This window comes from Cyrtonyx montezumae, unplaced genomic scaffold, assembly GCF_038088225.1.
Source record: "Cyrtonyx montezumae isolate F1298 unplaced genomic scaffold, pur_monq_1.0 scaffold_2, whole genome shotgun sequence".
NCBI classification, from domain to species: Eukaryota; Metazoa; Chordata; class Aves; order Galliformes; family Odontophoridae; genus Cyrtonyx; species Cyrtonyx montezumae.
The window spans coordinates 11,568,189-11,583,870 of NW_027071936.1; the positions used below are offsets into that span (position 1 = coordinate 11,568,189).

At 41.1% G+C, this 15,682-nt stretch overlaps 1 protein-coding gene across 4 annotated transcripts in view; it reads right to left on the reverse strand.

Moving 5' to 3' along the window:
• Nucleotides 1-4,465: 4,465 nt before the first annotated feature.
• The window catches only part of NR3C2 (nuclear receptor subfamily 3 group C member 2), a 196,153-nt gene continuing 184,936 nt past the window's right edge, over nt 4,466-15,682 (reverse strand). For all 4 annotated transcript variants that reach the window (XM_065736372.1, XM_065736375.1, XM_065736374.1 and 1 more), the window contains exons 8-9: nt 13,459-13,616; nt 4,466-5,125 (exon numbers count right to left, since the gene is read on the reverse strand). In XM_065736372.1, coding sequence (XP_065592444.1) covers nt 4,970-5,125; nt 13,459-13,616 — 314 coding nt within the window. In that variant the 3' untranslated portion in view covers nt 4,466-4,969. The remainder of the gene's footprint in view (nt 5,126-13,458; nt 13,617-15,682) is intronic.

The following is a 15,682-nucleotide window of genomic DNA, read 5'->3' on the forward strand; positions in this document are numbered from 1 at the left end:
GAGCCTTTGTAATTAACGACATCACAGAAAAGTCTTGGGGAGAAATTTGCAATTTCCGTGTTCGTTTCTTTCATTTAAACCATTTCACAATTCTTACCTGGTTTTCGATGTAATGAGCAAATTCCATCCACTGCTGACAGAGGGATTGTGCAGCCCATAAATGCACCAGAGCCGTACGCAGGGTTACTGGGAAGCCTTGCCTGGAGTTGCACCTCGTTGACTGAATACGCCTCAGGCATAGTTCTTCTCCAGCAGAATTCATCCACGTGCCTTCCATCTGCACTTGCAGTAACCACAGGTAAGCACCAAGTCATAAATTTGAGTCTACTGATACCTACGCTTAAAATGTTGTTTTAACACTTGCCCAGATGGCGTGTTTTACCTATCAGAAGTCTTGGAAATGAAAGGGTATTTTCCACTACTTCCTATCTTAGTAATAATACAGTACTTAACATCAAGTCCTGTTCTGTGTAGATACCTGAGAGAAAGCAGTGTCCCACCTTGAGGTCAGAGAAGCAGCTTAGTTTTGTTTTTAAATAAGGATAGCATTTTCTTATTTCTAGAACAGCAGATGACAGATACATCTGCTTCCAAGCAGATGGGCTATTTTTCTGACAGTTCAGCAAACAGAAGGCAGGTGCAAGGATTTTTGGCAATAGAAAGTTGGTGCTACTTGTTACTATTAAAAGAAACAAAAACCCAAGTGCAGTTGAATGGTGGTCTTGCATCCCTAGCTTCATGCCAAACCCTGCGATAAATATTTCAAGAGAGCACAGAACAAAGCGGCATAGCGAGAACTGTGTTTCATCTTCTGACTTTCTTAACATAATTGGAGAGGCCCAACTCTTGAGAAGGCAGTTTATTAACTGCAGATAGCTTGTGTGTGTAGAGCAGTGACACCACCTTTCCACGAAGGAAAAAACCAACAGGTCAGTGGGGAAAGCAGCCCTAGGTTAGCCCAAGCAGGACGCCAGGCTCGCCCAGCTACTGGAGGTTGAGGGGTTTGCTTTGTTGGGCAGGATGTGGTTGGTGGCGGTGTCGCTGCTTCTCCCTTGGGAAACACAAAGACTCAAATTAATTACAGCAACCCAAGTCCTCAGTGCTGGGTGTTCCTTATTACACCCCGTGCACAGCCACTGCCTGGCAGAAGAGCTGTAGTCTGAACAGACAGAGCTTGACAAATCCAAATCGTTAAAGGTATGACGACAGATGTTAGATTACACTGTTAGTTACTGTGTTGTTTAATACTGTTTCCAAATGCGCAGAAGCTTGTTTCTAAGGTTATCGCTGCACCAGCAGCTATCTGAGATTAAAATGCAAGAAGTACTTGCAATCAAACCAGTTTAATTCGTGTATATTTGTACAATTTTTATATATATATATATAAAAAAAATAGGTACTTGCAGACATTAACGTAAAGACCAAACAATATTTTCTATTTATTTAAAAAGCTTTAAACATACAGAAGCAAACCCCTAATTATAAATGCATCATTATGCATAGATGTTATTGTTTACACCATACTGCTGGCTGCTTGTATTTTTCCATCCAGGAAATCTAGTTAAACTCCAAGAGCTCTTAAACATTCCTCTGAGCTTCCTGGCCTCAGAACTGCTTGCTGTCTATCTTATCAAGTCATTGACCTCCAGCTGAAAACATTGCTCTAAAAAAAGCAAGTCAAATCTTTAATAAAACAATTAAAAGTGCATTAACTGTAGAATTGTTTAATTTCATAAATGCTTAAACAAGTCAGTGAAAAACACCACCCTGTGAATTAGCTTTTTGCATTACTGATTGTAAAGTATTGTTTCAATAAGATTTTTGCTACTGCAAATTTTAGTCTTTCTACTTAACGTTGTGCAACCGCTCGGTTTCACCATGTGTAGTATTCCTGAAATACCCACTGCAGTACATTGACACCATTTTACATTTTTAACTGTGTACACAATGCTCTTGCTGTATATCCCCATCCTTTCTTACGACAAAATAACTGAGCTCAGTGAGCAGGAGCCCGCGTTTAAAAGGATGTTTCTGTTGGCCTTGTATTTTGCAGGAGACAAATGCCTATTTCATTCTAAACAAATTCAAAATAACGTAACCTCACGGTAGCTGAAAACCAAAGGTTTTGTTTCCTGCTGTACGCAGGTTTAGGTAAGAAAAAAAAAGTGATGGCTATTCTGCTTGTGTCCTTGATAAGAGAATACTGCCCCTTACAACATCTATATCCAATTTCATCTATTACTTCGATGAGCTCTAGCCAAAAATAATAATCAATGAATGGTTTCATCAACAACAAGTGATTAAAGTAAAGGATTTATTATAATCTGCTTACAGTTGTTTGCAAAGACAGACATACGTTTTTGCATAAAGATATAAATTGCTTTTTAAAACTAATTTAGTGTGTTTAATTATATGAAGTTTCTGTGAATTATGAATTGTACCAAACCAAGATTAAAAGTAATAAGGTACAAAAATAGGAGCAAACAGACAACAATTTGGACTGGGACAGGCATTTAACAGTGAAGTGTAGAATATGGCTTTGCTATTTTAATCAAGCAAAGTTACTCTGAGACAGAAAAGGAGGCAGTAACTTTGTTAATATAAAAAGCTGCTGCAGACTGTATTCACCCAGAACCTGGCTTTGAATTTTTCTATTTTAGACTCCAAAGAGAAAAAAAAAAAGAAAAAAAAAAGAAAAATAATTAAAAAAAAAAAAGGTGAAAAGATGGATGTATGACTGTTTCTTTACTGTAAACAACCGGTCTGCATGCTGTGTATCTCACGCTGGAAGTTTGGCTTTCATATTGCTGTGCAGGTCAGTATTTAAAGATCTGCCTATGAATTAGACTTCCAAAATGCAAATAATACATGTATGTATATATTTATATATAAAAAACCTCTCTGAATACAGTCTTTACAGGTTACCCATTGCATAAGGCAGGTGTCATTTAAAAAGACAAGTAGCACTGACTGTCTTCAGTGCACCAAAGCACACCTCAAAATTTGGAATCAGAAAGGGTACGTGACTCCTATTGGACCACTGTTTCAAAGAAATGCTACATTCTGACTGGTCGAGGGACAAATCATAGCTCAAAAACATCAGTGTCACCCAGAGAGAACACTAGAGATTAGGACTCAGAAAAAGCTATTCTATTTAAATCAGCACGTGGTAGCAACAGTTGAGCCTCAGAAAAGTTCATCTGTCCTCTATTCTACTCCAAAATTTTGTATTCGTTTATAAATTGTGAAGTCTAGTGTAAATCACCTCAAAAAGCTTTTGTTCACAGTCTCATTCTGGAGAAAACATTTTGAGACAAAATCAGAGCGAGCTGAACTTGCGGCGTTAATGTTTTTCATTTCCGCGTGTTCTGATTATTACAAAAATTCATACAAAATTAAATGCGCTTTGAGTTTTCCACTAAAAATTCTACTTGGCCAATCTGCCCGTGTCAGTACCTTGCCATCCCTCACACTGGTACTTACTGTGATGATCTGCATGTTCCCTTCATCGTAATGCTTCTCAATCTGAAATAACAATCTGACCTTCCAAGATGTTTCATGTATCCAGTATTCCAAGGAAAAAAAAAAAAACAAAAACAAAACACAACACAGTTTGGGAAACGTTAATTAAAAACGCAAAATCATTCAACATCTTATCTGCCTCTCCTCCCCCGGGAGAGAAAGGGAGCTATGACACTATCATTACTCTGGCAAAAGCTTTGGAGAGACTGTAATTTGTCTTGTTAAATGGAACCTTCGTTAAGTGGCAAACACAAAAAAAGTGTAGTTTCTTCCAGAAAGATGAAGCAGGATTTCCAAGATGTGCTCATCACGTACACTTGCAAGCGAGACAACAGAGAGAAAAATATGGAGGAAGATAGAAGGGCTTAAATACAACTGAAAAGGTTAAGTGTGGTTATTTACAACAGATACTATAGGATGGTAAATTAGATATGATGCTAAAAAAGGCACAGCTTTCCCTTTCTTAAATACACTGTAAACGGTTCATTATGCATGCAGAACATTTCACTTTACAAAAAAATTACCTTGTTTGTTTAGACAAAGATAGTACTTAAATAGTCTCCAGCAAAATAGAGTTCTTTCAAAAATACTTTCCCATTCATCCTATTAACCATTAAAGATTTTTTTTGTCTCATTTACAAAAGTTCCTTACACCTTATTTCAGGTCCTTCACAATTTATACATACAGCAATGTACAGTACAGCAAAAGACTGCAAAAAATTATTTGTAAAGCCAGCACAATAGATACTATAAATTGATACCAGGGCATTTGTTTTCACATCTTATCCTTCTTAATTAAATAGTAAATGGACACTTAACACAGTGTATATCATCTAGGGTGGGATAACATGGGATAACAAATGCCACAGGTGGGGATAACAGAGTATTCCACACCAAATGTTCTGTTATTACTTTACACATTAGGGTTGTTTGTTTGTGTGTGTGTGTGTGTGTGTTTGTATGTGTGTATATATAGAGTTTTTGTTTGTTTTTATTATTTTTTTTTACAAGAAAAGAATATTAATGCCCCATATTGACTTTACGTTTTATGTGCAAACCAAGGGTAAGCTTTAAAAAGTTCTCATTAGTTCTTGAACCCTTTTAAAACAAGCAAACAATACCAGAAACTACATGGCATATTTAAAACTCCATCTGTTAAAATATCAAAATCAAAGAGTTATTGACTAGATATGGCTTTTCATCCAGAGGAACAGGAACATTTTCTAAGTGTTTTAGGGTTATGGGGTAATTTCCAAACATCTAGGTCTTGCCAAATCCAAGTCAACTGTTTTCCATTCCCCAAACCCTTCGTATGATTTTAGACTATTCAGAGACTGCAGAACAAGTGTAAATAGCATGTTTAAAATATGGTTTCTTGGGTCCTTCATGGGTGTGGAATAACACAGGGAAACTTAAGGCAAAGTTCTTCCATTTAAGACATTTTCTATCACTTCCTGTGAAAGTACAGGGGCTTGGCATTCCCAGATTCCACCTTTGGTAGCTGGTCACTGATGATTTCCACCAGCATGGCTGGAAACTCAACTTTCAGTGCCTGAGACTCTCGGAAGGTGTAGAAACAGAATTCCAATAAGTCACTAACAAGCTGAAATATAGAAAGAAACAATTTTTAGGAAAAATGAAGAGAATTTTGCATCCAAACAAGAGCTTGTTGACTGTGAGAGATTATTACCAAGAAAACAGTATCTTACTCTGACTTGGATAGTCCATTTGCAAGCAATGAAGTGAAAGGCAAACAAAAAGTACTCAAATCTCAAAGTGCTGCTTCATTGTTCAGAAATCAGCTAATGAAGGGAAACCGCGTCAACACCACCACGCTGATTTTTCAACATTATTACACTTTCCATTTTGCTAAGAGGTAACTGGCTGCTACTGGTGCTTCATGCATCTATGAAAATAAAGCCTTCTGCCCTCAGTAAAAGATCAGCCATAACCTACAGTATCTATGCATCCCATCTGAGCATGGAAGTACATTTGTAATACACACACATGCCAGCCACACTTCTTATTTTCTTCTCACATTACACTTCCAGAGGCACTATTCACAGAAACAGTTATTTTCAAAAATAAAGTCCCCTCTTTTTGGTAACAGCACACTATACACAACGTGTAGAACCTGAAAGATGAGATAAAAATTTCTAAGGAGTCCCTCAGTGACAGAGAAGGAAATTCCTATCAGACCTCAAGTACTGAGTTGCTAAATGTGGGACCACCAGAGGACCTGTCTGCACCTTACGCTCAGTAGCAGCAACCCATTAGCTGGCAAAACTTTTCACCAATGAAACCCTATCTTAGTTCTCCCATCTGGGAGAGGGCTGCAAATTAGAAACCTAAATGGCATTCAGATACCATCAGCTTTCTGGTTTGTGGAAAAAAAACCAAGCAATGTATCTCTTAAAAAGCACCAATAAATTTAGTCTGGATTCTGCCTTGTCTCAAGTTTTGTTCTTCTCGTTTGTCAGTCACAGAGCTTTCTTTCGCTCTGTACCTTATAGGAAATGGACCACACTACACGAATTAAAGTTTTTCAATCTGCCTCCACACCAAATAGCAGGCTGCTGTTTAAAAAGTCAAAAATTACACACATTTTACTTTGATGCCTTCTGCCCTTACAGAAGATTTACACATTTCTGCTCGTGCCATTATCAAATACAAGTTCGTTGTTTCAGTTCTGAACTGAACAGGGAGTCGCACTCTGCAGCAAAGGCTCAGTTAAAGAGGTAGGAAATAAAAGCGTACTCCAGCAAGGCTGAAAAAATAACCTCATACAGGCAATACCGGGCCACAGCACACCGTACAAATTATTTTCAGGATTTTCACAACTGTCCTTGCAAACATACAAGCAATTTACAAACACTGAGGAAGGGCTGGGATCACGGAGACGCATAGCTTGCTGCTGCTGAGCACTACAAGAGTCTGTATGTCATTGCTTAGTTCATTCCTAATCATCTAGCATGTCATGAGGTAATGCTAATTAATTAAAACAGATGCGCTCTAAATAAGCAGCATAGACAGGATTTGTTTTTCAAGGAAAAAATGCTGATGTTCAAAAGTTTAACTTCAGCCATTAGAAGGAGATTGTTCCTACTTAGACCATATGCAGAAAATATATTATTACGTTGGTTCCTGGCGGACAGCCACCATCCTATTGCCTCAGTCATCAAACAGCAGCACCTCAGCAAACCAACCTTTACAAACCGAGCCCCGATTAGACACCGAACACAAGTACTCCCACATTGCTGAACAGAAGAAGGGGCTGGGGCATCTCTGCCACCCTTTACCACCCAACCAACCATGTCATGCTCGTGGCTCACCTGCTGCCAAGTTCAAGCTAATTCCGTCCTCATTATGCCAATCTTTGCTATTTATTTATTTATTTTTGAGTAAGGTCTTCAAATGCAGTGATCTAGGTATTCACAGAGAAGTATACTTAGAAACTATTTACTCTGCCTTCCCAGCTGGCTTTTCGTCATACTAAGCATTCATGAGTATGTGGACATGTAGAATAAAGGGGAACTGAGAAACATCAGCATTCATGAAGAGAGCATAATCTGTTCCATACTGCAAATGAGGTAACAGTCCAGTATGGAAAACAGAGGAGGTGATCACAGCTGCTGTCATAACACAGCACATCATGGGCACCACCACAGGGGAGAAGAAAGGTTAAATTCATCCAGCAAGCAAAAAATTATCATCTAGAACTCTAAAACTACTTGGTTTTGTAGCCTTAAGATTATAATAATATTCTACACCAAGTCAGCTCTCTCAAATGTTTGACCCTCTTATTCCTATCTTAAGCCAAGTCACTCAACAACAACCAATCACAGCAAGATATATATATATACATACACATATATATATATATATATATATATATATATATATATATTTAGTAAACAGTACGTAAGGTCAGCTAGCAAAGGTTGCAGAAATAACTGACGGGAGGGAGAAGGAAGGCTGAGAACTAAGCAGCAAGCAGTGCTCTTCTCTGCATAGGGTTCACACGTGCTCAAATGCTGCCCAGTTGCCTAGGCACAAAGGAATGTGAAATTCAGGTTCCATAGGCACTGTTAGTTTTGAAATCTGAGTCCTGCTTCTGCAACCCAAGCAGCATTCATCTGATATTATGGTACACCAAATTGCTTGATTTATAAGTGGTTAAGTCATTCAGTTAGACCTTTGCATTAGAAGAGAAGCTTGCTCTCCAGAGTAAGGAAATTAAAAGATTGCTTGCTTTCTGAAGACCCAAGCTCTGTCCTTGTGGTGACAGTGACCGATGCACCACAGGTTACGAATGGTCTCTAAATGAGAAAGGTAACACAAGCTAACACCTCCACGTTTGCCTCATGATTTTTCGACATCAAAAAGCATGGGCTTCTGTGGGAACCCTTCAACACGTCAGTCCATAACTGTTCGTCCTTCTCATCACTACCTGCAGAACTGCATTTAAACATTTTTAAGGCTACAGCTCTCCCAGCCGTCCTCAGATTTTTTCTTAATCAACCTTTACATCTGAATGCTGTATTAAATGCTTCTGGGAAAGAGGGCGAATAATCCAACTTCATTTTCTGTTATTAGGGTGGGTTTTCCATTAAATGGACTTTTCCTACCCATTCTGCTCTTCATAATTAGAAAAATGAATCTTCTAATGAAATCTCTGAAGTTAATATAGTTACCATGACCTCTGAGCTCTTACAAAACTTTACAGCAAAAAGCATTGTTTTCAGTTTGGCATTCACAGCATGCCTAGTGCTGCCAGAAGTGCCTGGAGCAGGCTTTCTTAGCTCCTGTGCTAGGAAGGTTCTCTCCCTCGGAAATCTCCCATGATCTGTGTGGAAGTCCATGGGCACTGCTCTGTCATGAGCACATCTGCAGTGAAGCCTCCCAATGGGCAATGAAGGCAGCAGCAGGGTAACAACGCAACACCAAGTAACTTTTGCTATCGTTAGCTGCAGCTATCACTGACAAAACCTCAGTGTTATTGCACCGAAGTGACACTCCCCAAAACTTACCGTTTTAATTTAATGGAATGAGTCTGTGCCTGTTTCCTAGGGAGCTGGAGTGGTGTGCACTGGCAGGAGGCAGCTCCCTCGCATGCAGTGGGTACTCTGCCTCAGAACTACCAACGCTGGTCAAGTCTCGGCTGTTCCCTTACAACCATAGCCCCTTTTGCTCCCCAGTCCTACAAAAATTGCCTGGATGCAACCCTGAGGGCTTCAGGAAGCTGAGCACTGCACTCCAAGGTGGCTCAGGCAGCTCTGCAGAGGTATGTGTGGCCTCAGTGGCTACCTCCTGGATGCTCTGTTCCTACCCTATGAAATTTAGGGCTCTAATCTAATGCAAAAAGTGAAGTTTCCCACAGAACACGGGAAAAGAAGCAAGTCCAAGGACGGAAGCTTCTGAATCCAGCCACGTATTTACCTCCTGGCAGCATGGTGTAAAAGACTGATAAAAAGCATACAAATTAGGCACTAGAAGTATCTAACAAGAACAAACAGGGAACCCACTTCTGCCTGGACAGGTGCATTTATCTCACTCAGGAACTGCACTCATTCCACATCCCTCATCCATAAACGTATGCACACAGAAACCACAGCACGGCAGGTAGCCTAGCTCTTGACAGCTGGACAAGCCATGGAGGAACCTGAGCTGAACTCTGTTCGTATACTCAGTGGATGCATACAAACCCAGAGGCAGATACCAGCGAAACATCCTGAGCCCTTGGCCAGGATAAGCCTTGGGCCAAGCCTGCCTTGTTCTACTGGGAATGGGGAGTTGTGCTGTTCTCCAACCAACACCTCGTACCATAACAGAGGATACCCAACCATGGCAAAGAGAGGAAGATGAGCTTCAGAAAGGCCCACTGTCTGTGTTAGGGAGCTGGGATGTGATTTCTCACTTCACAGACACGTATCAACTATTACAACACCCACACGCCTAGATGGTCATAGTTTCTGCAGTGGCTGCAGAGGAATGAGGAGTTAAAATTGCCTCTCCGTGTACAAAGCAATGCCTCCTCACAGAATTCAGGCCCCCATGGCTCACCAGCAGTGGGACGCAGCCTGGGCGCATCGAGAGCAGCAGTGAGTGCACCCAGAGGTGCTGCCAACAGCTGAGGGGCCCATCTGCAGCTCTGCGTTTGCAGGTCTCAGTACATGCAGAAGCACATTTGCAACCACGGCAGCACGCCTTGCAGATCTGCCCCTGGAGGAGTTGTGCCTTCTTCCTACTGTCAGCTTTTTGAGCGAGTGTAATCCTGGCTCTCCCAGCCTACGGAAAGATCCACCTCAGCTATAAAGTATTCCCTTCAGGAACCATAAAAAATTAATTATTCAGCAGCATGAGCCTTAAAGAATTTATTTTTGTTTGGCAGAAAATATCAACAAGCAAATGACAGAGCAGCACACTGCCTTGCCAAGACGAGGGGAAGGTTCAAATTAGGGTTTAATGTCATGGCATCGAAACAAAAGCCCTCTTAACTCGAAGTCTGTTTAGTATCAGCCAGATTGAAACCAAGCTCAGCTTTTGTTTTGCAAACTGCCTAACCATACCCTAAGCTGTGTATATAAAATGAGGCTTGCCATACGAGATACAGCGCTTCCTGCCAAAGCCAACAGGAGATGCTGAAGAGGCTCCAAATGAAGCTTTTGATACCACGTGCAGTACATCTGTCCCTAATGTTCCTGCGTGCCGTTCGCCTGGCCACACAGTGCAGCTCACCTATGACCAGGCACCACGTGTACCTCTATCTGACGTGCCCACGCCTGTCCCTGGGCACGAGGCTGAACTGTTTTCCCTCCTGGGCAGAATTGGGCTGTCCCTGCCACATGGTGGCTCTCAGCGAGTTATGCTGTCCTGAGACAAAGAAAGCAGGCCAGTCTCAAGAGAAAAAAATAATGGAGGGGCACGCCATGCCACTGTGCTGACTCCAAGCACCTGCTGCTGCAGCACTACACAGACACAGAGCACAGCAGTGCACGGTGACGCATGGGAATGAACCCGCAATTGCCTCATCTGCTACAGATGGATTTCCATCTCTTCACTGTTTGGGTTTTGATTTTTTTGTTTGTTTGTTTTCTGGTTAAGTAAAGCTGCTGATCTTTTCAAATTACTCAGCACCTACCTGGCCTTCTTGAAAACTGTTCTCTTTCCCCACCTCGGCACTTTCTTACCTGTACATATGTTCACTCTGTGGCTGAATGATTCAGAATGCAGAGCGATGTAAAACCATATTGTTTTCTGTTGTTGGTTGTGGGGTTTTTTTTCTACCTTCTTCACGTTATATAAGTCAAGCAGACTGTAACGTGATATTCCCACATGGTTTATTTCACGTAGTCCTCAGAAAGACTATTTAAAAATCAGGTCGATAAAAGGAAGCACGAGGGTGCAAAGCAGCAGTATTCCTTTATTCCTGGCTGCCACGCTCAGGTAAAGTGAACTCCACAATGGCGAGAAGCTGCTCTGCTCTGATGGAAAGGCTGCAGGCAGCAGGGGGACTGACTAAGCATCAACTATACACAAATCCCTTTGGGCTTGTGCTGTAAATGCCATTGCTGTAGCTACGGCAGCATACAAACATGGGACTTCAGCTCCGGTTCGACTGCTCTGCACCAAATATATTCTCATCCTCTAAAATTATAATGGAGTAAGTTAAAAATACACAGGTGACAGCTGAAAGTGTTCCTCCCAAGAAAAGAGCTGAGCAGAACATTTGCATTTCCGTGGATGGAGAGGAGAAATCCTGCACTACCTGGGGGCGGGGGCAGAGGAGCAAGTCTCACATCTCATTAATATTATCACCGCTGTACATTGCTTCTGACGGATTTCAAAAACTGAAAACCAAAAAATCCATTCTGAAGGGGAAAAATAAACAAGTGCCTTTGCTGAACATCTCGGATAACACCTCTGAAAGCAAGCACTGTACAACTGGCCTTTGTAGAGGGGAATGCTAACAATAGGACTTTATAAAGTCCTTTTGTAATAAACAGCTCTATTAAAAGAAAAGTGAGATAAAAATAGCTTAATTAAAAATTACATTAACCATAAGAGTGGTCTGAGGGAGCTCTTCCTCCTCTGGTTAGCTCAGCTCCCAGCGGTTAGTGCTGTGTTTTGGAAAATGTATGTAGGATACTGTGGCATTCCCAGCACGTGTGATCCTGCCACCTGGTCACCCTAAGCACGCAAACACAGCCACCTTAAAACCAAAGCTGAGATACTACGGATTCTCAAAAGGCTCAAAAAAAAAATGAAGAAAATAAAATAAAAATGCAGGGGCCTGTGAGCTGCCCTGAGGTTCAGAAGTGAACATCTTGCGAATGATATTATCGCCCACCCCGTTTCTTTCCACTAAAATGCTACAACTTCCTTTGCTGGCACAGAGCAAGCGAAACCTGATCTCTGAAGAATGAGCTGTTACTGCAGTACTAATAATACTCTCCCTGCCTCCCACTAAGATGTTCAATGTTTTAATGAACAACAGAACAATATTTGAAAAATAATTCCATATGTACATTCTGTAAACAGACCTCGGGCTCTTATACGGATTTGACCTGAAGTGCACTGTACTGTACTGTCTCTACAGAATTGAAATTTAAATCAACTACAAAGAAGTACATTTAAATTCAGGCTCTGAAAGCAAGCGTTGCAGTTTCTCCATGCAGCACATTTACTTTCCTGCATGCCTAGGGTGGAACGGGACAGGTTTAATCTCTGCTGCAGTTTACCAGTTGTTACTGGGAGGTCATCCCTGAGTGCTACTGGGTTCCAGCCCCTGCCAGCAGGTCGACAGCTCTATGGCACCCAAACCTGGCTAAGCTCACTCTTTGACCCCAGAAGTCCCTGGTCACTTGCTGATCGTGGCAGCTTCAGAGAGAAGGTGTGCCATCCCACCAAGCCCCAGCACCCTGAGTGCTCGTGGGGTACCGAAAACACCCAGGCTGGGGGAGCATCGTGGCCGGTCTGCTTCTATCCTCCCATGGAGTTCACGTGAGAGAGAGAATGGGATGTGAGAGCTGCAACGAGGGGTGTGAGTGTGCCCGTGGAGGTGTATCCCTGCCTTGTGGGACTGCACGTTCCACAGTGGAGAGCACAGAGGTATACCCTCGATGCTGGTCAGATGGCCCAAAGAGCCAAACTGCTGCACTTACCTCTCTGTCAGCCAGAACCAGCTTATTCCCATCCCAATGTTACAGACATCTTGCTCTGAAACCATGAGCTGCTCACCACAACCTTTCTGAGTCGTTCACAGTTGATGCACCCAAAGCATGGGTGTTTTGGGACTAAACTTTTAGTTTCCTACTGTCATGCATGGCATCTTGCACCTGATGCATGCAAAACAAGGTGCTGGAGTGAGACAGGGCAGAAAGGACAACCTAACTGTACAGTGAATTTTACACTTGCAAAAACCCAGTTAAATCATCAAATAACCAAGTTGGGTCCAAAGTCTTAAAGTATCTTTTAAAATCATCATTATAACAAAACAAACAAAAACAGCTGTAAGAGACCAGCAAATTGATTCAATGCTTATCAGCAAAGCTCATTAAGCAGCAGTTGAGGTGCCCTGCATGGTGAGCGTGCACTGCATCCAACCGAGGACCACAGCCAACATCATTTTTGCAGTTGAAGAGCCTCTGGTCTTAGGGGAATCACTGGAGAACACACTACCACTAAAAAGAGGAGAAGGCAGCAAGACCCAGCCCTTAATGACTTGTGTTCTCTTTATTTTACTTGGCAATTGTCCTTGAATTTGTTAACAACTTCACTCAGACACTGCTTTAAAAATGTGCTGTGATTTCTTTTTTTTAATTTCTTTTCTTCTTTTTTTCTCCCTATGAGTTAGCACAATTAAAAACTACAAGTTTACCTTAACGGAGAGAATTTTGTTCAACTTGTCTGCACTCCCTGAGGAGTTATACTTACATCATGCATGGAGTCAAGAAGTTTAGTCAGTTGGTAGAATCTCTGCCAGCTCTGCCCAGAGTTACTTGGACATTTAGTTACCATCTTCTTTAGTTCTTTAATGTAATTTGCCCTCATTTCTTCAAATGCAGCTTGGCTTTTGAGACCATCCTTGGGAACTGTCATTAAAAAGACAGTCATATTAATATTAACTGCATTGCTTAATTCTTCTGCTGTGCATACTTAAAAAGTTAAAAAAGTCAACGGATGAAAGAATTAAACCTTTTTAAGTAACATCCAGAATTTAACAGACACTGGTATAGAATCAATCAACATACAGATTTTCAAGTGATTCAAGCATCCTCTCTTCCTCTCCAGATCCGTGAGTGCAGAATGCAGGGCTGAGGCAGAGGACAAGATAACATCTCAGAAACACGACACATATGACCCTTGTGCTGAAACTGTTTTTAATACAAACCCATCTACACGCACACACACACACACACACAGAAAGGCAGATGTATCATGAATACTTCTTTAGAATCTGAAGATGCGATTTATCATTCTTGAATGATTTCCCACACTTCAGAGAGGAGCAGAAGAAATACAGAATTACAGCTATTATGTGCAGAAATGATAGAACAAGTGACATGGAGTAACATCTAACGTTTCTTTGAACGGCAGTGAGCACCTCTGTAGCATTTAGAACAGAGGATCTTCATTCTGTATGTAACAAGGCTCTTTCCCAAACAGGCATCCTGACCCACGGTTTGACCAAGACACAGTTGCAGTATTTAATGGAAGCATTTCTACTGTCCTATCAAAATTGTCATCTGCCAAGGAATCATTTCACGATTGGGCTACAAGTGGACTTTTGACACTTTCTGCTGCAGCTGACTCCAGCAGTGCTAATTACAAAAGCAAATACGAAGCTTCTTTACGGGCTATGTGTACTTCTGCACTCTAGTGGACTCTGCAAAGAAACACAAATTACTTATTGATCAGGCCTCTAGGAAACCCCTGAAGAGGTCATTAGCAACACCACACAAAATGTTTTCATGTTTTAATACCTGGATTGATTATTTCTTAACCACTGAATATTTCTAATCTCTATAAACATTTGTCTACAGAAGGAAAACAAAATACTGCACTGTACAGGAGCGAGCTTATTTTCTAAGCAAGTTGGAAAGCTATGTCAGAGTAAGCTGAATGTGAAGTTAGTTATTAAAAAAGAAAAAGGGGTGATCTTCCAATTTAGCTAACTCTGATTTAACATCTTGACAGAAATTGTCTTGTTCATCCATCCCCTTACCTTTGAAATCCTGTAAACTGCCTTCTGTCTCACTGTAATCACATAATGAACACATAACAACCACCCAAAGTGCTCAAGCAGAGGCCTTAAGAAAAAGCACTCATTATCTTCTATCACTAGTATCAACTAGAGCAATTTAGCAGTGGAAAATGGGAAGGAGCTCTACCACCATGCAAGCAGCAAGGACTTGGGACCACCAAGTGCTCTATGAGAGCACGAGGAGGCATCTTTAGAAGCAGTCAAGGAGTAGCAGCTCCAACCTGCCTACCATTTCATAAGTACTACCTCTGCTCTCTTCTATTTAAAATATAAATGCCAAATATTTCTGTCACTCAATTGACAGAAAAAATAAACTTTCTGAAACAGATGTGCCAATTCAGTTAAAGCTGGATGAATACAGAGACATCAGTCAAGATGGGTGAAGCCATTAGAGCATACTGTGGCCCCTACATAAAATGCACGGGCTTTACGGTTCCTTTAACACAGACCTGTCTTCCTAAGCTCTGCTTAAGCCACTCTTTCTTAGTCTACTACTATGTTTTTTACTGTTCAGTCTGAAAATTATTATACCATCACCCCAGCCACATTATTAAGACAGAAAGAGAGACCACAAATAAAGAGAACTCAAGCAAAACATGAAATTCTGGAGGTTTGCCCAGTGTTTCTGATTCTACTTATTACATGCAGCAATGCTTTTGGCGACTTCCCAAAATCTATGGTCTGTGTAAAGCAAGAAAACAATTGAGTTGTAATGTGTGGTTTCTTCCATATGTAAATGGAGTGAAACTTCCTTGATGTGGTCATCACAAAAGTTTCAAAATAACTTGTACTCTGCTCATTACAGGGTTCAATAAAGAACTCAAATGAAAATGAACCTGTTTTTTTCTGTCATGATGTTATATCAAGGTACAATCACTGGAAACTAGGTTTGCT